General features: G+C 40.3%; 1 protein-coding gene across 1 annotated transcript; it reads left to right on the forward strand.

The window, feature by feature from the left end:
• Nucleotides 1–798: 798 nt before the first annotated feature.
• LOC120062322 (transmembrane 9 superfamily member 2-like) lies at nucleotides 799–23769 on the forward strand. The gene is made up of 17 exons (XM_039012199.1): nucleotides 799–1078; nucleotides 4707–4774; nucleotides 9437–9530; nucleotides 9766–9893; nucleotides 10072–10201; nucleotides 10478–10605; nucleotides 10976–11087; nucleotides 11218–11297; nucleotides 11783–11888; nucleotides 12602–12734; nucleotides 13538–13657; nucleotides 13900–13957; nucleotides 14071–14230; nucleotides 14451–14602; nucleotides 14772–14883; nucleotides 15294–15465; nucleotides 22889–23769. The coding sequence occupies exons 1-17, from the start codon at nucleotides 944–946 to the stop codon at nucleotides 22954–22956; spliced, it is 1956 nt and encodes a 651-aa protein (XP_038868127.1). The 5' UTR covers nucleotides 799–943; the 3' UTR covers nucleotides 22957–23769.
• Nucleotides 23770–25657: the final 1888 nt, after the last annotated feature.

The raw sequence follows: 25657 nt of genomic DNA on the forward strand, positions 1-25657 counted from the left end.
TAACACTTTTTTGGTTACTACAAGATTCCATATATATTATTTCATAGTTTTGATGTCTTCGCTATTATTCTACAATGTAGAAAAGAGTAAAAACAAATTAAAACCCTTGAATGAGTAGGTGTGTCCAAACTTTTGACGGGTACTGTATTAATGTTATTATGGAGAATTGAGAGAATGGGTGATTCTGCTGGGTCCCAGCTCATGCGGTTATGGAAGGGAATTAAATTTTATACCAGTTAGCCAAAAGAGATTTGAAACAAGATGTAATTGATATTGGGTAGAGGTTTGGCCAAATGTAAGATCAGAGCCATTTTGATAGATGTGTGGCAGAAGAGATGGGACTGAGCACAAGGGCCAGCATTTATATGCCCTCCAAAGAAAGGTTGGTGGACCAAGATTCAAATGTCAGATTCGAAAGAGAGAGGTGGTGTTTTCTCGAATTTGCTTAGGACATTGTACATTGAACTTGTAATTACATCTGGTTGCCAAGCAAGTGAATGGTTTGCGTCTGGAGTGTATGGTCGATGAAACGGTGGAGCATGTGTTGTTATATTGTTGTAAGTATGTTGAAGAGAGGGAAAGATTGAAGTGTAGGGTCATTGAGGTTGGACGTGGTTTGGAAGGGATTTTGGCGATGGGGGAGGGTCTATTAGAACGTAGTAGGGATCTTTTTTAATTTCTCAGAAGTACTGAGTTAGGTAGGAGGATTTAGAAATATTGTAAACTGTCCACACACTCCAGCACAGTAGGTGGCGGCATGCACATTTAACGTTGGTTTGCGGACCACCATACATCACATAGAAGAAGAAGCGTTGGACGCTAGCTAATTATCTAAGCTCAACTGGCTGACAAGCTGGCTAGCTAACGTTATTTTTCCTCGCAGAAACAAAAACGGAACTAGCTACATACCAAGTGAATTGAAATTAGAAACAAAACCGGGACAATGAAGACGCGGATAGACACCGAATTTGTACTTGTGTTCACGTTAGTTGCCTTTAGTACTTGTTCAGGATTCTACCTTCCGGGTTTAGCCCCAGTGAGTTTTTGTGAAGATGGTAAAGGAGGCGATGATTGTCAGGTAAATTTACACATTTGGTCTTTTTTACGGACTGACATTGTCCCACGTGGTTATTTCGCTGTAAACTAACTAGCTTGTGCATCAAATTGACGTTTAATGTTACATTTGCTTATAGTTTATTTCCTTCCGAAAGGCTAGCTAGTTACGGGGTTAGTTCCTAACGTTATTTAGCTAGCTGCATGCTAGTCAAGTGACATACTGCTGCACTAGCTACCAAAGTTATTCACTAACTAAACTATCAAACCTTAGCGTAACGTTACCAGTTGTTACTAGCTTGCTATCTGATTAGTCTTGATTTGAAGTGGTTGACATTATTAGCTAGTCTAACTTGTGCGTCACGGCTGGCTAGATAAGATCACTACAAAACATTTGCTCTTGAGAACCCAAGGCATTCTGCCTTATCTCAAGCAAGGTTCTCAGTTATAAGCACTGCTTACCGGTATGACCATGTTAACTACAATCCCGATACTGTTTCAACGTTTAGAAACGCCAATCACCACTTGCGATACCGTTTTCGAAACATATGGAACTTATATTTTCTATCTGAGAATCTTCAAAGTAAAAATATATACACTTACTGTAGCAGGTTTGAGCAGATCAATATGGCTTTTTACATCCAGCCGACGAACTACACTCCCTTCTCAGTTATTCTAAGGGAACAGGTGGACATGCTAGATGGCTAATTAACACAGGGGGTCGCCTCTCTGTCTTACTTAATTAAACAAGAACTGTAACATGGAGGTATGACCATGTGGGAACCCTAATCCCTGTAAAGGGTGTGTAGTAATTTAACCTTTAGTTTTCATCAAATTATTTCTGGCTGATATGAAAGTTAAGTTAATTTTGTTTCCAAAACCGTACAGCAAAATAAGCGTGTTAAAGGCCCAGTGCAGTCAGAAACGTGATTTTCCTGTGTTTATCTCCACACTGAGGTTGGACTAATATTGTGAAAATGATAATGCTCTTTTAGTGTGAGTAAGAGCTGTTCCTAACCTCTGGCAATAACAGCTAATTATCAGTTTTCCCCCACCACTCAGACCACTCCCAGATAGTCCTAGCAAAATTCTTGCTTGAGAAATTGCTTTAACTAAGAAGCTATTTTTTACCATTTTGTTTAAAAACAATCACAGTAATGTACTTAAAGGTGCTACGCATTTTTGTTCTATTTTTGCATTGCTATTTCTTAAAATGTCCATAATATATCTGGTGCTAATAGTGGTACGTGTTGTGATTGGCCATAATATTCGCCAAAACCACTGTTCGAAATGGTGGACCAAAACCGAAAGTAACTTTCGTTTTCGTCCACCAGTTTCAAACAGCTGTAAAAAATGATATTTGTTGTTACTGAAAATATATTTCACAGTTATTTAGATTAGAGGTCGACCGATTATGATTTTTCAATGCCGATACCGATTATTGGAGGACAAAAAAAGCCGATACCGATTAATCGGCCGATTTTATAAAATAAAATAAAAACTTTTTTTTATATATATATATATCATACACACACACACATTTTTGTAATGACAATTGCAACAATACTGAATGAACAATGAACACTTATTTTAACTTAATATAATACATAAATACACACACACGCACACAGCTCTGAAGTGACAATGATACTGAAGAGTCTGCTTAGGAGACAAATACTCTCAACTGTTTTAATAAAAATAGAGTTTAAGTTACCTGTGATGAATGTTGAAAACAAAAACTTTAATTTCTATATGCAGGAAATCCTATTTTAATAATGGGCATGGTAAGAATTGACAACCAAAGTTCGAGTCATAATTCCCATGACACCTTCTAGCAAAATCTGAAAAGCGCTTCCTTCATTTATTCCATAGGATATTTTTAGATTCACTTAAAATAAGGTCTGTGTTTCGTGTAGGCTTACATCACCGTGCCAATTTTATAACTGTGTAGATATCCATAGGACAAGGTAACTGATCAATATTGGCTAAATATAAGCGAAGATACATTTTTTTGTAGAGTGGATTTATGAAAATATGTTCACAAACGTTACCTTATCCTAGTGAGATTTACACTGGTATCAAAACGTCGAGGCGGTTTAAGCCTGCACGAAACACAGACCTTATTTGAAGTAGATCAAGACATTCTCTATGGAAGACATGAACGGTAAAATAACGAAGGAACCCCTTTCAAGTACAGCCGCAAGTTATTACAGGAATTATAACACGTCGACTATTTCTCTCTAAACCATACACCTTGGACTAATCCGGAAACTATCACCTCGAAAAACAAAACGTTTATTCCGTTCCGTATTTTATCTAACGGGTGGCATCCATGAGTCTAAATATTCCTGTTACATTGCACAACCTTCAATGGTGTCATAATTACGTAAAATTCTGACAAATTAGTTCGCAAAGAGCCAGGCGGCCCAAACTGTTGCATATACCCTGACTCTGCGTGCAATGAACGCAAGAGAAATTACACAATTTCACCTGGTTAATATTGCCTGCTAACCTGGATTTCTTTTAGCTAAATATGCAGGTTTAAAAATATATACTTGTGTATTGATTTTAAGAAAGGCATTGATGTTTATGGTTAAGTACACATTGGAGCAATGACAGTCATTGATTGATTGTTTTTTATAAGATAAGTTGAATGTTAGCTAGCAATTTACCTTAGCTTACTGCATTTGCGTAACAGGCAGGCTCCTCGTGGAGTGCAATGTAATCAGGTGTTAGAGCATTGGACTAGTTAACTGTAAGGTTGCAAGATTGGATCCCCCGAGCTGACAAGGTTAAAAATCTGTCGTTCTGCCTCGTTGTTCCTAGGCCGTCATTGAAAATAAGAATGTGTTCTTAACTGACTTGCCTAGTTAAATAAAGGTGTAAAAAAAAAAAAAAAAAAAAAAAAAAAAAACGGCGCCCAAAAATACCGATTTCCAATTGTTATGAAAACTTGAAATCGGCCCCGATTAATCGGCCATCGACCTCTAATTTAGATGGTACAATGATTCCCTACACCATTCAGTGCTTGTTGTATTATTAAACTGACTTCAAAACACAGGCCTCTGTGTGTTCATGACCTAAATTACATGCGGGTGTACAGTATATTCGTAGCATCTGTCATAATAGTAACCCATGTTAGTAGTTGCATATTAGATCTCCCCTCTTTCTACATTCCTAACTGATATTTTCTGTCACATCCGCTTGCATGTGCACCCTTTGACAAAGGTGTTTTCCCGCTAATTGCATTATGGACAGAACATTCGCGCGTAGCCTGCTTGCAGCCTTGTGCGTATTGCTGCTCTTATAATGTGATTAAATAATAGTTTATCAACGTGACCGATGCATGCATACTAACCGTAGTCATGCAGGTGTTTGCAAGGTTTAGTGCATGTGCCAGGTGATCTAAATCGCAACTTCTGCACCGTCGCTCAAAAAAAGTTGGGTAAATATTTTGTCAAAATGTTTGATAATTTTAAGGATCAACCCCATGGACAATCGTTGGAGTAAATGCAAATTATAATTTTATTCAACACTTTTGCTTGTAAATGAATCTTCCAGGTTTGGGCAGTGCTTTGACTGTATACCAGTAAGTGGTATCGCACAGATTTATTAGGCAACATGCCTGTATGACCATCTCTCTCCTTCCTTAGACTCTCATCCAGCTGTTTGTGAATCGCTTGGACTCAGTGGAATCAGTTCTGCCCTATGAATATGACGTGTAAGTAGTAGCCAAGGTTATTATAGGTTTGTGTTTTTGTTTTAGTTTTTATTTCTATTAGATCTTTGATTTTTATTTGAAATTCTGTTTAGTTTCAGTTTTCAGACTTGATTGGCTAGTTGTTATTTAGTTCAGTTGTATACACATATTTCATTTTTATATTATTTAGTTTGTGTTAGTGTCCGAAAGCATGCATGGGAGGTAATTTCCAGTTCATAAGAGCATGTCAAATTTGGTGTCAATTGAAAGCGAAGAGTCTACATTTTTTGTTGTTGAAATTAAGGCATACAGTGCATTTGGAAAGTAGTCAGACCCCTTGACGTTTTCAAAATATTGTTACGTTACAGGCTTATTCTAAAATGGATTAAATACAAATTTTCCCTCATCAATCTACACACAATACCCCATAATGACAAAAATGAAAATAGGTTTTTAAAAACAGAAATGCGTTATTTACATAAGTATTCAGACCCTTTGCTATGAGACTCGAAATTGAGCTCAGGTGCATCCTGTTTCCCATTGATGATCTTTGAGATGTATCTACAGCTTGATTGGAGTCCACCTGTGGTAAATTAAATTGATTGAACATGATTTGGAAAGGCACACGCCTATCTAGATAAGGTCCCAGAGTTGACAGTGCATGACAGAGCAAAAACCAAGCCATGAGGTCGAAGGAATTGTCAATAGAGCTCCGAGACAGGGTTGTGTCGAGGCATAGATCTTGGGAAGAGTACAAAAAAATGTCTGCAGCATTGAAGGTCCCCAAGAACACAGTGGCCTCCATCATTCTTAAATGGAAGAAGTTTGGAACCACCAAGACTCTTCCAAGAGCTGGCCATCCGACTAAACTGAGCAATCAGGGAGAATGGCCTTGGTCAGCGATGTGGCCCGATGGTCACTCTGACAGAGCTCCAGAGTTCCTCTGTGGAGATGGTTGTCCTTCTTGAAGGTACTCATATCTCTGCAGCACTCCACCAATCAGGCCTTTATGGTAGAGTGGCCATACGGAAGCCACTCCTCAGTAAAAGGAAAATGACAGCCCGCTTGGAGTTTGCTAAAAGGCATAAAGGAGTCTGACAATGAGAAACATGAATCTCTGGTCTGATGAAACCAATATTGAACTCTTTGGCCTGAATGCCAAATGTCACGTCTGGAGGAAACCTGGCACCATCCCTACGGTGAAGCACGGTGGTGGCAGCATCATGCTGTGAGGATATTTTTCGGCGGCAGGGACTGGGAGACTAGTCGGGATCGAGGGAAAGATGAACGGCACAAAGTACAGAGAGATCCTTGATGAAAACCTGCTCCAGAGTGCTCAGGTCCTCAGACTGGGGCAAAGGTTCACCTTCCAACAGGACAACAACAGGAGTGGCTTCGGGACAATCCTTGAGTGGCTCAGCCAGAGCCCGGACTTGAACCTGATCAAACATCTCTGGAGAGACCTGAAGATAGCTGTGCAGCAACGTTCCCCATTCAACCTGACAGAGCTAAAGAGGATCTGCAGAGAAGAATTGGAGAATCTCCTCAAATACAGGTGTGCCAAGCTTGTAGCGTCTAACCCAAGACGACTTGAGGCTGTAACTGCTGCCAAAGGTGCCTCAACAAAGTACTAATGAAAGGGTCTGAATAGTTATGAAAAAGTTATTTCAGTTTTGAATTTTTTGTTAATGTGTTAACATTTCTTAACTGGTTTTTGCTTTGTCATTATGGGGCATTGTGTGTAGATTGATGGGGGGGGACGGGACTATTTAACCCATTTTAAAATAAGGCTGTAACATAACAAAATGTATAAAAGTCAAGGGGTGTGAATACTTTCTGAATGCAGTGTGTATTTGTGTCTATATACAGTACCAGTCAAAAGTTTGGACACCTACTCATTCAAGGGTTTTTCTTTATTTTACCATTTTCTACATTGTAGAATCAAAACTATGAAATAACACACATGGAGTCATGTAGCAACCAAAAAAGTGTTAAACAAATCAAAATATATATTTTTATTTGATATTCTTAAAAGTAGCCACCCTTTGCCTTGATGACATGGAGATTAATACATCATTATTGGACGTTGCTACCCCGTGTCTGCCCCTCCTGTTTGTTGTGATGCTGAGTTTGCCGACTGTCAGCTGTACGTAAACACATGGACAAATCCATTTTCGACTGTGTTTTGGAAAGGTAAACACTAAGGTTCGCTAACGTTAGCTTGAAACAATAAGTGCCAGCAGTTCATTTGCTAGTGAAATAAATGTAAATGCAAATACGAAAAATAACTGGTCTCATTTGTGCAAGTGTGATATACATTTTATTCCTCGTCCCATTAGTTGTATTTTCCACATAATATTACGAGGATCACGCAACCTGACACTGTAACTGTAATTATGATCCGCGTCACAAAAAGCATTACAAAGGTATAATCAAATATAAACATCTTAAATGGAGTCGGTCTCATGTCCATTGCTCTTGTTTCTTGGCCCAAGCAGGTCTCTTCTTCTTATTGGTGTCCTTTAGTAGTGGTTTCTTTGTAGCAATTTGACCATGAAGGCCTGACTCAAGCAGTCTCCCCTGAACAGTTGATGTTGAGATGTGTCTGTTACTTGAACTCTGAAGAATTTATTTGGGCTGCAATTTCTGAGGCTGGTAACTCTAATGAACTTATCCTCTGCAGCAGAGGTAACTCTGGGTCTTCCTTTCCTGTGGTGGTCCTCATGAGATCCAGTTTCATCATAGAGCTTTTTGCGACTACACTTTCAAAGTTCTTGAAATGTTCCGTATTGACTGACCTTCATGTCTAGTAATGATGGACTGTCGTTTCTCTTTGCTTATATGAGCTGTTCGTGCCATAATATGGACTTGATCTTTTACCAAATAGCCTTATCTTCTGTATACCACCCCTAACTTGTCACAAGACAACTGATTGGCTCAAATGCATTAGGAAGGAAAGAAATTCCATATATTTACTTCAAACAAGGCACACCTGTTAATTGACATTTATTCCAGGTGATTACCTCATGAAGCTGGTTGATAGAATCCAAGAGTGTGTGAAGCTGTCATCAAGGCAAAGGGTGGCTACTTTGAAGAATCTCAAATATAAAATATATTTTGATTTAACACTAATTTGGTTACTACATGATTACACGTGTTATTTCATAGTTTTGATGTCTTCACTATTATTCTACAATATAGTAAAAATAAAGAAACTCTGGAATGAGTAGGTGTGTCCAAACTTTTGAATTGGTATCGTTTTATATTGTTTTGTAAAAAGTGTGTATGGGGGATTGGAAATGAAGCAGACAATTACATTGGAAGCCACAATCTATCTGCAATATTAAAGCTGATCTACCCCTTAAAATAATCAAGTTAGCTACCTAGACACATTTTCCCATTAGCCAGTGATGGTGATTCACAAACTATTTGTTCTATTTGAAACATAATCTCCTGGCAGCATTTACCGGCTAGATTCAGTAGCTTAACCCCTAAATGTGCCGTTCCACGAGAAGAGTGCTTTTTGCGTCCCTATTTGATATTTTAAGTAGAAATTGTACACCAATATTGATTTATAAAAGCCTGTTTTTGTTAAAAGAAGTGCCATTTAAAAAATGACCACATGGAGAATTTACTAAATTTGATTTTTAATATGGATAAAGACTTGCTAAAGTGCCAAAATTTAGCATTTTGACTTGTCCTTCCATGCACTCTGTGAATTCTAGGAAGATTTTAACCCATATAAACCAAACATTTCTCCAAGTTTACACCATCATTGTAAGCCCTAGTTATTTTGTTGCTTTGACAGTCATTCCTAAAGATGATTATTTATTTCATTTGATTACTGATTCATTTACGTTTGTCCCTCATTTTAAGGTCAACCCTGTTACGTGAACTGAACTGTTCATTTAATTTGGTTTAAATATTTTTTCAAAATAAATTTAACAGATAATAGTACAATTATTGTGTGAAAACAGGTGCTACTCTTTTTCTTTTTTTTGCCATTTTTGTGGTGGAAAACTAAGCGGGTCGAGCATAACAGTTTCCCCTGTTACCCATAGAATGTTTTAACAATTTTTATGAAGCTTAACATTCCATTGCCACTCACTGTTCCACACAATAAGCTTCCAAGGGGAATTATGGCTGATTTTGAAGATGTAATCGTCAACCCTGTTATTTTATTTGGTTCTTAATAGGCACTTAGGCTACTAGCCTTTATTATACATGTTCTTTTTTTTTTTTTTTTAGTTTAACCACTTGATGGGATTTTTTTTTAATGCAGTTGAGCATGTGCTCTTCGACAGAATGTTAAAAGTAGGTGATATCAAATGTATATATTTAAAAAACAAAATATATTACACTTATTAAAAGGCCCCAAAATGGTGGAATAACGCCCCCCCCCCAAAGCCTCAAAACACTAAACTGCACACAGTTTAGAAGGAAAAAAAACTAAAACTGAACATGATTCATGACTGTTTTTATTTTAGTTAGTTTTGGAGTCATAGATAATAGTTTGAGTATATATTTGTTCATTATTTAATTTAATTTGACAAAATTGTCTCTTCATGATTAATTTCAGTTTTTATCTACTTTAACTTTGGCAGCAGCTCTGACCTCTGTCTCTACCGTATCTTACTTTTGTTAGATCATTGCACATTCATTGTCAACAATTTTTTTTCACAGCTTTGACTTCTGCAAAGATGACAACGAGAGGAGACCGTCTGAGAACCTGGGCCAGGTGCTATTTGGTGAGAGAATTGAGACGTCGCCATACAAGGTAGGGCACCTCTGTCATCACAGGTTTCATTGATAGTCTGGCATGTACCACCAGACTTTAATTAATCTAAAGGTTCTCTGGGCCCAGCTTTTCAGGTATTGGATTCCATTGTTTTGTGTTGCTCAATCACTCCAGGCAAGACCGACTATTCAAGCTGCCCTGTTCTTCCTGTTATACCCATTTATGTGTTACTTTATGGCAGTTTCAAGAGTTTTTATTCTTCACTTTCCCTCAGTTCCTTTTCAAAAAAGATGAGAAATGCAAGAAATTGTGCACCAAAACCTATGTGAAGAGTAAAACCGAGGATAAGAACATGCTGGACTTCCTCAAGAGAGGAATGCAGTTGAACTACCAGCACCATTGGTGAGCTAATCATTCTCCTCATGAATAGGTTGAGATACTTCTAGGTAATTCTACAGAAAATGGGTCTGCTTATCCCCAGGCATAGTAGGACAGATTTGTGTCAACCAAATCACTTGCAGGGCTTTTCCAGTTTGAGTGTTTTTTAATTGGGTTTAACCAAATGTGGCTTTGTTTTCAGGATTGTTGACAACATGCCAGTCACTTGGTGCTATGATGTGGAAGACAGTCAGAAATACTGCAATCCTGGATTCCCCATTGGCTGCCTCGTCACCGCCGAAGGGCGTGCTAAAGATGCCTGTGTCATCAATGTGAGCCATACTTTTACAATATCTCACACACAGGATGGTTGCCCAATATCTATCTGATAACACCAGAGATTGTAGCTATGCCAATTCTAGTTCAGGGCAGGCTGTGTTGTGAAATGGTAATATTCAGTAGTAACAACATCATTAGGTTGGACCATGAGTAGGGTGAGTCAGTGAGCTGTTTTTATAATAGCTCTAATGATAACCTGCTTTGAATATGATTGTTTAGTATGCACTATGTAATATGGGGTAATTGACTGGAATCTTTTCTCTTTTCAGTCCGATTTCAACAAGAAGAACACGTTTTACATCTTCAACCATGTGGACATCAAATTGACCTACCACAATGGGGAGGGGGAGGGGTGGAGAGGAGCTCGCCTGGTGGCTGCCACACTGGAGCCCAAGAGGTAAGAATTTCAGACGGCCAGATGGCGTGTAAATCAGGTGATGTATGAGCAGATCTATTCCATTTTCATTAGCCGCACTTGAACATACTGTCGCTGGTGCTTCCATAGGTGGCCATGAATATGCACTGTTCTATACTCGATGAACAACTGTTTGCCACGTACGGTTGTTTTATTTTATTGTTGATTAGTGTCATTTCCACATTTCACCAGAGGAGGCCAAAACTCATACTTTTTTTGCACCGCAGCGCGCATCTGGTATAGAAAAGCAGAGTTTCATATGAGGCACTGGAAAGCCCACAACTTTACAATACTTTTTGAAATGGTTTTGTGTTGTAGCTAGTGGTCTTATGTATGTTTGTGTGATTGACAGTATCAACAATGCTGATGCTGACAAACCGACATGTGAAGGCCCTCCCATGGAGGTTCCTGGAGAGTTTAACAGTGACGTGAAAATCACCTACACCTACTCTGTCAGCTTCGAGGTACATTAGAACAGTTAACCACAAAGTATTTGTTTTACACATACAAGTACACCATGTGTTTGGTCAACAGCATAGTTCATAGAAGCATTAAAGTATCCTCTTTCTCAAATAATCATTTCTTAATTCACAGGAAAACAATGACATCAAGTGGGCCTCTAGATGGGACTACATTTTGGTCTCCATGCCTCACACCAACATCCAGTGGTTCAGGTACGCTTGGTCTCGGGTACGCTTGGTCTCGGGTACGCTAGGTCTCGCAACACTCAGCCCTGATAAGGGACTTACAGCACAGAAGTAGAGAAAATCTCTAACAGGCCTCTGAGAAGGCCCTTCCTTATATCCTAATCAGCAGACAACTGTTCTGTAAACACCAGCCTGAGAGACTTGTATGAAGTCAAAACCAAAAGGCAGTGATGTTGTTTCCAGTCAATCACTATCAACAGATATGAGTTTAATCCATAACATACAGCATCTAGTCTAGTGACCATCAACCTGCACCTTAAATGTCACAAATGGATCACTGGAAATCATGTCTAACAAACTCCAAATATGCTAAACAGTATGTTGATCACTCTAAATGTAATAGGAACTTTAGTCATGTTAAATATTCCCATTCCAGTGCTGTTATACAGTAGATTAGTATGTGGTGCTCTTCTGCTGTCATGTTAATGGCGCATGGCTTGTGTTCTTTCCAGCATCATGAACTCCCTGGTCATCGTGCTCTTCCTGTCTGGCATGGTGGCTATGATAATGCTGAGGACCCTGCACAAGGACATCGCCAGGTACAACCAGGTGGACCAGGTAAAGAAACACACACAGCTGCTCTTTGAGACACTCACCATCTCACTTCTCTGACCGTCAAACTATAGGATCGTATGAAACCAAGTTACCTGCAGCGAAACAGAACTGGATTATTCAGTTGTGTTCTATTGTACGCAAAGGAATCCTTCATGAGTGAATGGGGCAGATGGACGTGGCAGAGGATCCATCTGCCAAAAGTCATTGATGTTCTGTATGTTGCCGAACCACAAGCATGAAACCTTTGTTGTAACATTTCATATTCACAGGAAGACATGATAAAGGCTCCACTAAAACAAGGAAAATCCATATTCTATGTAAGCTTATCGAAAGCCATTTGAGCACAAATTGGGGGTTGTTGGTGTGATTTCTGGGAGCTACCACTTGAAGTGTCATATAACTTGTAAACCTTTTAAAATGTGGTGTAGTGCAGGCCATCATTTACAGCTGAACAGTCCTTTGAATAAAACAAAAAAAATTATCTTAACCACCTCTGCTATTGGGGTAAACTGAGTTCTTGTCTACACCATATTTTACAGCCATTGGCTAACGTGGTCATGTGGTTTTTGCTACACTAGCAGGTGTTAGACGAGCTGGAAGATGGGCTAATGAGTCACTCTTGGTGATTGGCTGATCCGTAACAAAGCAATTTGAATATGCATACCTTTGACCATTCCATTGGGTCTGATTGGTTGTGGTGCACTCTAACCCAACAGGAGGATGCCCAGGAGGAGTCTGGGTGGAAGCAGGTGCACGGGGATGTGTTTAGGCCTCCCAGGAAGGGCATGCTGCTTTCTGTGTTCCTCGGCCAGGGAACCCAAATCTTCATCATGACCTTCATCACCCTCTGTAAGTAACTCTTCATCAGATGCTTTAAAACCTCTTAAGGATCTGACCCTTTCTTTAAAAATGTTGCCTAAAATGACATACCCAAAACTAACTGCCTGAAGCAAGGATATGCATATTCTTGATACAATTTGAAAGGGAATATAACACATTAGATCTGGTCAAATATATTTTTTTGTACCATTTTTGAAATTTAAGAGAAAGGCCATAATGTATTATTCCAGCCCAGGCTCAATTTAGAATGTGGCCACAAGATGGCAGCAGTGTATGTGGAAAGTTTTAGACTGATCCAATTAACCATTGCATATCCGTTAAAAATGTGATATCAAGACTGTCCAAATGTGCCTAATTGGTTTGTTAATACATTTTCAAATTCATAATTGTGAACTCTCCTCAAGCAATAGCATGGTATTCTTTCCCTGTAATAGCTACTGTAAATTGGACAGTGCAGTTAGATTAACAAGAATTTAATCTTTCTGTCCATATCAGATATGTCTGTCTTGGGATTTTTTTTGTTACTTACAACCTCATGCTAATCACATTAGTCTACGTTAGCTCAACCATCTCGTGGTGGGGACACCGATCCCGTGGAGGTTAATAAGCAATGTAAAATCACAATCCATTACAGCATCTTCAGAAGATGGTTTATTCAACATGAACTCAAGTCTACATGACCTATAGGGAAGAGTTTTTAATGGAGTCATAATCATTGTCTCTTATTGACATTTTACTAGAGTAATAGTGGTAGTATTAATGTAGTGGTAGTATTCTCTGTAGTGATGGTGACATCGGTTTGACTCCTCTAGTCCTGGCCTGCCTGGGGTTCCTGTCTCCAGCTAACCGAGGTGCTCTGATGACCTGTTCTGTGGTGCTGTGGGTTCTGCTGGGCACCCCTGCAGGATACGTGTCAGCACGCCTCTACAAGAGTAAGCCCCATTTTACATACTCATCAACGAACCACCCGTAAATTCATTTAATAAGATTGAGTGTGAGAAGGGAATGATATGAATGCAAAACAGATCGTCATTCCAGGGCTACAGTGATCGGGACAGTATGATATTCCCTCCAACCATTCAGTTAGATATGTATTTCTGCCTGAATAGTCTGTATTCTGTATGCCCAGTTTATAGCTTATGATTTTAACCCTTATTTCCCCATGTGTCCTCAGCTTTCGGTGGTGAGAAATGGAAGACCAATGTCCTGTTGACAGCACTGTTGTGTCCAGGGTAGGTCAGCTGTTCGCTGTATATACTGTAACATCCAAAGCTTCATTCATTTGATATTCTCCTTAACAGGGAGATCTGTACAGAGGCTTCACATCTGTCTCTCCCTTCCCCAGGATTGTGTTTGCAGACTTCTTCCTGATGAACTTGATCCTGTGGGTGGAAGGCTCGTCGGCTGCCATCCCCTTCGGCACGCTGGTGGCCATCTTAGCTCTGTGGTTTGGTATCTCCGTGCCCCTCACCTTCATCGGTGCTTACTTCGGCTTCAAGAAACCTGTGAGTCTCAAATCAGATCCCCTACCCCTTGTCCATGGAATCTTATTCATTATGATTTAAATGGCAAAACTGACCCTAGATCAACACAACTACTTTGAGATGGATTATGAATACGGGCCCTGATATTTTGTCCACTTTAACAGCCAGCCCTTTCTAATATGGCGTACAACTTTCCATTTCTTGATGAGTTGCCACCCCTCTCTCTTGCTCCATTCTACAGGCCATTGAGCAGCCGGTGAGAACCAACCAGATCCCCAGACAAATCCCAGAACAGTCGTTCTTCACCAAGCCTGTCCCCGGCATCGTCATGGGGGGCATCCTGCCCTTCGGCTGCATCTTCATCCAGCTCTTCTTCATCCTCAATAGCATCTGGTAGGAAGCTATTTCTATTATATAAAACAACTGTAATGCAGTTGTGTGTCCTGTCACCTGTCCGACCGTCTGTCTGTTGCTGATCTTTCTGGTAGAAGCGACTCGCCTGCTCGGAGACTTGTTTGACCGACTTCATTGATTGATGTAATGTTTTTATCTTCTGTTCCAGGTCTCACCAGATGTACTACATGTTTGGTTTCCTCTTCCTGGTCTTCATCATCCTCCTCATCACCTGCTCTGAGGCTACCGTCCTGCTATGCTACTTCCACTTGTGTGCAGAGGTGAGAGGAAACCATACTATTCAGTGCCTTCTTTCAGAATAAAGGCCTACTGAAACCAGTAGGTGTACATTAATGTAATTTTTTATTTTACCTTTATTTAACTAGGCAAGTCAGTTAAGAACAAATTCTTATTTTCAATGACAGCCTAGGAACAGTGGGTTAACTGCCTTGTTCAGGGGCAGAACAACAGATTCTTTACCTTGTCAGCTCTGGGATTCGATCTTGCAACCTTTCGGTTACTAGACCAACGCGCTAACCACTAGGCTACGTGCCGCCCCGGTAATGTGGACGATGGTGTACTAGGAAACACCGTGAAACATTTACCAGGGTACCTGCTTCAACCATAATAGCAAACGTAATAACTCTTTCAGATCCAGAATGTCTGTAGCGTAACCTTGTGTTTCCTGTAGGACTATCACTGGTGGTGGCGCTCCTTCCTGACCAGCGGCTTCACGGCCGTCTACCTGTTCGTCTACGCCGTCCACTACTTCTTCTCCAAGCTGCAGATCGTAGGAGCCGCCAGCACCATCCTCTACTTCGGCTACACCTCCATCATGGTGCTCATCTTCTTCCTCTTCACAGGTGAGTGGACTGGGAACACTGCGTGAGCCAGGTTTATGAACGTGATAGTATAAACAGGCCGGTGTGCGTCTCAATGAACCATTCGCTTGTATTATTTGCAAAGACCTGTCCTATTGTTTGTTCATGGACTATGGTTAAGAGGCGTTAACCCGCCCGTCCTTCAACACATGCCGCTTGCAGTTTTATGAATGGCGGCGACAAATCTTCTGGAGTAGAGATCTGTCCCAGAGGCATTGTGTTGGAAAGACTATAAGAGGGAGAAGGAGGTGGGGATTGGAATGGAAATTGCTAAGTGTTTGAAGAAGCCGGGTTGATTAACATCAAAGGGACTGCTCAGCCCGGCCCTGTACACACTTGCTAGGATGCAGGAACCCTATCCCGTTCCAGTGACGACATAGACCAAGGAATGCACTAATATTGCGCAAGTATTGTTTGCTCAACCCCCCTCCCCCCGTGACAGGCGTCACACCTCTGGTTCCTCTAGTTTTACTGGCAGTACAGCTGTACTTTGCTAAATGCACTTAGACTTTTACCGCAGACATTTCCTTCTTACGGCAACATTTGAAATAAGTCTCCTTGGAGATGCTGGAGTGCATCCTTTTAACTGAGACCAAATAAAGACTCATTCTTTTTAAAATTTCCATTCTTTTTTTTATTTTCTTGATCATAATGGTAAATGAACGGTGTGCAGCTTGTAGTCTTAATGTGGTAATTTATACTGCAGAGGAATACAAACCAGTCTTCTAAATGGGTTGAATTTAGTGGCTTTCCCTCTTCCTGGTTCCTGTGCCAAGTTTGGCACTGAGCAGCTCATTCATATGCTGAGAGGAGGGAGAAAGGCCAGACTGTGTTCCACACAGTCAACTCCTCCCACTCTACTTCATGGAAAAGAGCTGGTCATAGGAGCTGTGGTGGAACAGCACTCAGCCATGCTCTCTGACCACCTCTCCATGTTCCTACTCTTAAATTATATATGTATCTGTAGTGTTCATCAAACCTGATTATTTTAAATTTTTTGAAGAGCAACAGACCCCCTGGTCTCCTCAGTGGGACATTTTGACTGGACTTGACCTATTATTAGCACTATTAAAACCGAGCACGCGTTTTAAACAAACGAATACCGGACGTATTTGTGAATTGCTGCTTGTAGTAGTTGATCAATGGTTAGCCCTCCTATAGGTGTTGGTTTTAGAGAGAGGGTAGCTTTCGTCTCCTAGAAAATAAACGTGAGGCAGCGCCCAATTTACCGGTTGCCATGGATTCTAATAGATGCACCAGCATCCCTGACTACGGCTGTTATGGAAACTTCCCCTCGCCGGCACTCAAAATATATAGCTGTGTACCAGGAGGAGAGCAATGTGGGCGATTACTGGGTATCCACACTCACAACAACAATAGTGCTATTAACAGATCTGCCTCTCGCCCTCTGTCCTTACTGTGATGTGTAACGGGTAGAAATGGACACAGGGTTGACATGGTAACGACACTCTTCGACCCCGTCTGGCCTTTGCTTACACACACACACACACACACACACACACACACACACACACACACACACACACACACACACACACGTGACCTAGGACACAATTTAAGGAAAGTCCATACAAAACTACCCCTGAAGAAATTAGTTTCTCTCTCCCGAAATATAATATAGACCTATGATTTTATGGTGACCTCCTATCAGATGGATCCTAATAAATCAAGTTAAAATCATAGGCAGATGAGCCTAAGGGCCAGATGTAGCCTATATCACCGAAACAGTGTCAGCCCCTATGTTAAGACTGCGATAAGCAATATTGGGATGGGCTGGCAGAAGATTGATCAATCTAAGATAAAGGGGCTTCATCGGAATAATCCTAATCTGGCCCATTTCAGATTTTTGAAATTTTTAACAAGACATCACCCAATCGTCGCCTTCCCAGTTCACCTCGTCTCAACTTTGATCAAAACTTAATCCAGGAGTCTCTTGTATGGCTCTCATTGAGCCATCAGATACGGGTGTTCAAAGTTTTTTTTTTTTTTATATATATACATTTTGTCCCATGATTTTGCCCAATTTAAATTGTTCTCTCCAGAGAGGAGCTCAAACATCAGTGTCACTCCATTTCCACTCTGACAAACTGAATGGTATGTATGTACAGGTAACAGCCAAAATAAGTTAAGCACTAATATAAAGTGTCTTGATAGGGTGTTGAGACAGAACAGCTTCAATGCACCTTGGCATACACAATATATACAAAAGTATGTGGACATCCCTTCAAATGAGTGGATTCGGCTAGTTCAACCACATCCGTAGCTGACAGGTGTATAAAATCGAGAAAACAGCCAGGCACTCTCCATAGACAAAGATTGGCGGTAGAATGGCCTTACTGAAGCGCTCTGTGTATTTCAACGTGGCACCGTCATAGGATGCCACCTTTCCAACAAGTCAGTTCGTTAGATATAGGCTCAGCCGCAAAGTGGAAGGCCACACAAGCTCACAGAATGGGACCGCCACGTGCTGAAGCGCGTAAAAATCGTCTGTCCTCGTTTGCAACACTCACTACCCAGTTCCAATCTGCCTCTGGAAGCAACGTCAGCACAATAACTGTTCGTCAGGAGCTTAATGAAATGGGTGAGCAGCCGTACACAAGCCTATGATCACCATGCGCAATGCCAAGTGTCAGCTGGAGTTGTGTAAAGCTCGCCGCGATTGGACTCTGGAGCGGTGGAAACACGTTCTCTGGGGTGATGAATCCCGCTTCACCATCTGGCAGTCTAACAGATGAATCTGGGTTTGGCGGATGACATTACCTGCCCCAATGCATAGTGCCAACTGAAGTTTGATGGAGGAGGAATAATGGTCTGGGGCTGTTTTTCATGGTTCAGGCTAGGCCCCTTAGTTCCAGTCAAGGAAAATCTTAACACTACAGCATACAATGATATTCTAGACGATTCTGTGGTTCCTACTTTGCGGCAACAGTTTGGGGAAAGCCCTTTCCTGTTTCAGCATGACAATGCCCCCATGCACAAAGCGAGGTCCATACAGACATTTGTTTACGAGATCAATGTGGAAGTACTTGACTGGCCTGCACAGAGCCCTGACCTCAACCCCATCAAACACCTTTGGGATGAATTGGAACGCCGACTGCGAGCCAGGCCTAATCGCTCAACATCAGTACCTGACCTCATTAATGCTCTTGTGGCTGAATGGAAGCAAGTCCCCGCAGCAATGTTCCTTCCCAGAAGACTGGAGGCTGTTATAGCAGCGAAACGGGGACCAACACCATATTTAATGCCATGATTTTGGAATGAGATGTTCGACCAGCTTCGACGAGCAGGTGTCCACATACCTTTGGTCATGTAGTGTAGATTCTACAAGTATCTGGAATTCTATTGGTGGGATGTGACACCATTCTTCCTTGAAAAATTGCATGTTTTGTTGTTGGTGATGGACATCGCTGTCTCAGGCGACGCTCCATAATCTCCCACAAATGTTCTCTTTGGTTAAGATCTGGTGACTGAGACGGCCATGGCATATGGCTTACATCGTTTTCATGCTCATCAAACCATTGTGACCACTCGTGCCCTGTGGATGGGGTCATTGTCATCCTATTGGGGCATAGCCATGGTAGCCTAAATAATGGCCTGCACAGCATTTTTAGACATGACCCTAAGCATGATGGGATGCTAATTGCTTAATTAAGGAACCACACCTGTGTGGAAGCACCTTCTTTGTTTCTTGTTTCTCAAGTGTTTCCATTGTTTTGGCAGCTACCTGTATGTGGCTGTAAAAGACATGTACAGTTTGTACATTACACCCATGTCATACAGTGTATTTACAGTCCTTCAGAAAGTATTCACACCCTTTGACTTTTTCCACATCTCGCTCATACAGCCTGAATTGTTTTTAGTTACTGGCCTACACACAGTACCGCATAATGTCAAAGTGGATTTTTCATATTTTTTTGTTGCCATTTTTACAAATAAATAAAAAGCTGATATGTCTTGAGTCAATAAGTATTCAACCCCTTTGCTATGGCAAGCCTAAATAAAAGTAAAACATTTGCTTAACTAGTCACTTAATAAGTTGCACTCTGTGTGCAATAATAGTGTTTAACATACTTTTTGAATAACTACCTCATCTCTGTAACCCACACATACAACTATCTGTAAGGGAGGTTTTCCAATGCCTTGCAAAGAAGGCCATCTATAGAGTACCACAGTATGAGTCATAATACCCATAAAGTCTAGCGGTCAAACAAGGAAATGGTTCCAATTGTTTTTCACCATTCATTTTTCCCGTAGAGTATTTTAGAAACACTTAAAATAAGGGCTGGGTTTCTTGTAGACTTACCCTGGCGTGACGTTTTGATAACTGTGTAAATCTCTCTATGCCAAGGTGTCTTGAAAAGGGTAATGGAGAAATGTTGCACAATCCAGTTGTGGAAAGCTTTTTAGAGACTTTAATTATTATTATTTTTTAACTAGGCAAGTCAGTTAAGAATAAATTCTTATTTACAATGACGGCCTACACCGGACAACACTGGGCCAATTGTGCGTCACCCTATGGGACTCTCAATCACGGCCGGTTGTGATTCAGCCAGGATTCGAACCAGGGTGTCTGTAGTGACGACTCTAGCGCTGAGATGCAGTGCATTAGACCGCATTAGACCACTCGGGAGCCAACTTACCCATAAAAACTCACAGCTGTAATCGCTGGCAAAGGTGCTTCTACAAAGTATTGACTCGGGGGTATGAATACTTATGGAAATTAGATATTTCTGTATTTAATTTTCAATAAATGTGTCATTATGGGGTATTGTGTGTAGATGGGTAAGATAAAATAATTATATACAGTCATGGCCAAAAGTTTTGAGAATGACACATTAATTTCCACAAAGTTTGCTGCTTCAGTGTCTTTTTAGATATTTTTGTCAGATGTTACTATGGAATACTGAAGTATAATTACAAGCATTTCATAAGTGTCAAAGGCTTTTAGTGACAATTACATGAAGTTGATGCAAAGAGTCTATATTTGCAGTGTTGACCCTTCTTTTTCAAGACCTCTGCAATCCGCCCTGGCATGCTGTCAATTAACTTCTGGGCCACATCCTGGCTGATGGCAGCCCATTCTTACATAATCAATGCTTGGAGTTTGTCAGAATTTGTGGGGTTTTGTTTGTCCACCTGCCTCTTGAGGATTGACCACAAGTTCTCAATGGGGGAACTTAAGGTCTGGGTAGTTTCCTGGCCATGGACCCAAAATATCGATGTTTTGTTCCCCGAGCCACTTAGTTATCACTTTTGCCTTATGGCAAGTTGCTCCATCATGCTGGAAAAGGCATTGTTAGTCACCAAACTGTTCCTGGATGGTTGGGAGAAGATGCTCTCGGAGGATGTGTTGGTACCATTCTTTATTAATGGCTGTGTTCTTAGGCAAAATTGTGATTCCAAGCACCACCCTCCTTTTGAAGTCTGTTATTCGAACTCAATCAGCATGACCGAGTGATCTCCAGCCTTGTCCTCGTCAACACTCACACCTGTGTTAACGAGAGAATCACTGACATGTCAGCTGGTCCTTTTGTGGCAGGGTTGAAATGCAGTGGAAATGTTTTTTGGGGATTCAGTTCATTTGCATGGCAAAGAGGGACTTTGCAATTAATTGCAATTCATCTGATCACTTTTCATAACATTCTGGAGTATATGCAAATTGCCATCATACAAACAGAGGCAGCAGACTTTGTGAAAATTAATATTTGTGTCATTCTCAAAACTTTTGGCCACGACTGTATACAGTACCAGTCAAGTTTAGACACCTAGTCATTAAAGTTTTTTATTTTCTTATTTTTTTTTACTGTTTTCTACATAGTTTTGATGCCTTCACTATTATTCTACTATGAAATACCACATATGGAATCATGTAGTAACCAAACAAGTATTAAACAAATCAAAGTAGCCACCCTTTGCCTTGGTGACAGCTTTGCACACACTTGGCGTTCTCTCAACCAGCTTCACCTGGAATGCTTTTCCAACAGTCTTGAAGGAGTTCCCACATATGCTGAGCACTTGTTGGCTGCTTTTCCTTCACTCTGCGGTCCAACTCATCCCAAACCATCTCAATTGAGTTAAGGTCGGGTGATTTTGGAGGCCAGGTCATCTGATGCATCACTCCATCACTCTCCTTCTTGGTCAAATAGACCTGGAGATGTGTTGGGTCATTGTCCTGTTGAAAACCAAATGATAATCCCACTAAGCGCAAACCAGATGGGATGGCGTATCGCTGCAGAATGCTGTGGTAGCCATGCTGGTTAAATGTGCCTTGAATTCTAAATAAATAACTGACCGTGTCACCAGCAAAGCACCATCACACCTTCTACATGTTTCACGGTGGGAACCACACTTGCGGAGTTCATCCGTTCACCTATTCTGCGTCTAACAAAGACAAAAATCTCAAATTTGGACTCATCAGACCAAAGGACAGATTTCCACCGCTCTAACATTGCTCATGTTTCTTGGCCCAAGCAAGTCTTCTTCTTATTGATGTCCTTTAATAGTGGTTTCTTTGCATTAATTTGACCATGAATATCTGATTCACGCAGTCTCAACAGTCGATGTTGAGATGTCTGTTACTTGAACTCTGTGAAGCATTTATTTGGGCTTCTATTTCTAAGATGGGTAACTCTAATGAACTTATCCTCTGCAACAGAGGTAACTCTGGGTCTTCCTTTCCTGTGGTGGTCCTCATGAGAACCAGTTTCATCATAGCACTTGAAGGTTTTTGCGACTGCACTTGAAGGAACTTTCAAAGCTCTTGAAATTGTCGATATTGACTGACCTTCATGTCTAAAAATAATGATGGGCTGTCATTTTTCTTTTCTTATTTAAGCTGTTCTTGCCATAATATGGACTTGGTCTTTCACCAAATAGCTCTATCTTCTGTATACCACCCCTACCTTGTCACAACTGATTGTCTCAAACGCATTAAGAAGGAAAGAAATTCCACAAATTAACTTTTAACAAGGCACACCTGTTAATTGAAATGTGTTCCAGGTGACTACCTCATGAAGCTGGTTGAGAGAATGCCAAGTGTGCAAAGCTGTCAAGGCAAAGGGTGGCTATTTTGAAGAATCTAAAATCGATTCTGATTTGTTTAACACTTTTTTATTTCATAGTTTTGATGTCTTCACTATTATTCTACAATGTTGAAAATAGTACAAATAAAATCCCTTGAATGAGTGTGTGTGTCAAATTTTGACTGTGTGTGTTATTTAATCCATGTGTAATTCAGGCTGTAACACAACAAAATGTGAAATAAGTCAAATGGTATGAATACTTTCTGAAGTCACTGTATTATACTGAGTGTGTAATGTACAGTGTTTATTTTGTATACAGCAGTACTGTGTCTAAGAGTTTCCCCCCCTATCTTCCTCCTCAGGCACCATTGGATTCTTTGCCTGCTTCTGGTTTGTAAATAAAATCTACAGTGTGGTGAAGGTGGACTAACGGAATGAGATCCGGACTCCCTGCTCTCCCAGTGCAGCGCTTTCACAGTGACCGCTTTGAGGAAAGGAAGCCCTTTGAATGACTTGAAAACATCACGTGTCTCAGAAGATCTAGAAAGGTGAAGCCCTCAAAGTTGATATGTTGAGGTCGTAATTATTTTTGGCTTTTACCGTCTAAGATGAATTGACATTTTGATTTGATTTGCACCTTGATCTACGAGGTGAGTTCCAAAGATCTAAGTTAGCGGGTGACTGGTTAGGGGAGGGTGGTGAAGGATGCTCCAAAATGATTTCTCCCCCCCCCCCATTTCTAATGTTAAAAAAAAAATAAGTACTTTATTTTGCTTTTATATTCTCAGAAACCTAAACTTATATTTTTATTTTTCACCAACTCTGCTGTATTCAGAAGATATGTGTTGATACGTAAAGAATGTCACCTATATGGATCTGTCCTATACAACATTTATTTTTTGTTTATGTTTTGGTTGTTTTTATATTTGTTTGGTGAGGTGAAGACGGGCTGTAGAATCCTAACCATTTAATGACCTGTACTATCGTTTTACAGCAATAGATACTGTATAAATATCTACAACTGACTCTGCCATGAAGAAATCTGTTTGTTATTTTTATGGCTATATTTTGGTTGATATGAAAATAAGAATATGTAGTTAAACACATCTATCGTAAATGGATTTGCTATAACAGTGGAAATGTAAGCCAAAGCTTATGACTCATTATGTTTTTTGGGGGGGGGGATTGTAATGTCTCACACAGCACAGGAGAATACAACTTGGTGGATGATGACGATACAGTATACCACATTTAGATGTTTATTTCTTATTCGGTAACTTACTGTAACTAGATGCGTAAAATCTCTATTCTCTCAGATGGAAATTTTTCCCACCTTTTTAAAGGGGCAAACCGGGATTGGTACATCCATTTTATTTATTTTGTTTAATAATTTTGTTCAATCATATACAGCTGTTGATTTATTGAAGAATAATGCCCAGCTGTTTACCAAAATAAGTGGCGGTGTGACCGCTTTTGTTTTTCAAATCTTGGATTGCCCCTTTTTTTTAAAGGCAAAGCATCAATCTCACTGCCGCTCCATGGAAGGAGTTCTGATCAGCGTTGTTTAAACTCACGCTTGATTAATTTTTATAAATGAACTGTACACAAGCATCCTCAGACCATGTTTAGGGGGAAAAATATATAGAAATCTTCACAAATGTCTAGTTTTTAAAGAAGTACTGCATATAAAACATTCTGTTATTTACTTTAGTGTCACTATTTTACATGTTCAACGGGAAACATATCACACAATACTTTACAATGGTGTTGGTGATTGCCATCCTTTTGATGTTTGATTGTCAACTAGCACTCCAGGTCAATTACCTTTTAAACAAAATGGCTGAAAATTGAGATTCTCAGCACTCAAGTCTATATCACTCATACTTAACACACTTCAGGCTCTCAACAACATGCATACAGATCACACTTACTGAAGGACTTCCACTCAACAGAGATGAACCACTGCTGAAACTACTATATCGGCACCATGTTTGTTTGTTAGCCAACAATTCTGTGATGAGGTCTCAGATGAACTTGCTTTAGATTGAACACTTACACTTGAAGTACTTAAAAAATAAAAAAAAACTAGTATTGGTTCCTTAAGACCAGGGGCAGAGGCGGCTCTTTCTACATGTACAGTCAGGTCCATAATTACTTGCACCCTTGATAAAGGGGGAGGGGGGGAAGACTATGAAATAAGTAATACATTAATACATATTGTATGCTAAAACAATTGGGAAATTATTTTATACTAATACAATTACCAAAATGATTGGAACTCCTGTTTTCAATAAGCCAGCACCCTCCCCCTGCAAATGTTCTATGAGATTGAAGGACACGTTGGGAGGGATCTTAGACCATTCTTCCATACAGAATCTTTCCAGATCCTCCATATCCTTACATCTGCTCTTATGGACTGTCCTATTCAATTCAAACCACAGGTTTTCAATGGGGTTCAAGTACGGGTACTGAGATGGCCATTGCAAAATGTTGATTTTTGTGGTCAGTTAACCATTTTATTTGTAGATTTTGATTACTGATTGGGGTTATTGTTTTGCTGGAAGATCCACTTGCAGTCAAGTGTCCTGGTACTTGGTCAAGTTCATGATGCCGTTAACCTTAAGGGCCCCAGGACCAGTGGAAGCAAAATAGCGCCATAACATCAAAGATCCACCACCATATTTTACCCAAGGTATGAGCTACTTTTCTGCATATACTTCTGTTTTTCAACATCAAACCCACCAGAACCAGAGCTCTATTTTCATGTCATCTGGGCAAAGCAACGGTTCCAATCCAAGTGCCAATGTCGTTTATCAAACTCCAGGCGGCCCTTTATCAAGGGTGCCAATAATTATTTTGGGGTCTGACAACATTCATTCCATGGCTTTGAGGAATACACTTCCGAATCAGTATGTGCACATTTGTATTTACAGAGCATCCGGAAAGGATTCAGGCCCCTTGACCTTTTCCACATTTTGTTACACTACAGCCTTCTTCTAAAATGTATTTAAATTGTTTTTTTTCTCAGCAATACCCCATAATGAGAAAGTAAAAACAGGTTTTTAGAATTTTTTGGGAAATGTATAAAACATAAACTGATCACATTTACACAAGTAATCACAGCCTTTACT

Source organism: Salvelinus namaycush, chromosome 17 (assembly GCF_016432855.1).
Source record: "Salvelinus namaycush isolate Seneca chromosome 17, SaNama_1.0, whole genome shotgun sequence".
Classification (NCBI taxonomy): domain Eukaryota; kingdom Metazoa; phylum Chordata; class Actinopteri; order Salmoniformes; family Salmonidae; genus Salvelinus; species Salvelinus namaycush.

Coding starts and splice junctions, on each gene's coding strand:
- LOC120062322 (XM_039012199.1), top strand. CDS start 944: ATGAAGACGCGGATAGACACCGAATTTGTACTTGTGTTCACGTTAGTT. Junction 4,775..9,436: donor CTGCCCTATGAATATGACGT/GTAAGTAGTAGC, acceptor TTTTTTTCACAG/CTTTGACTTCTGCAAAGATG. Junction 13,658..13,899: donor GTCAGCACGCCTCTACAAGA/GTAAGCCCCATT, acceptor ATGTGTCCTCAG/CTTTCGGTGGTGAGAAATGG.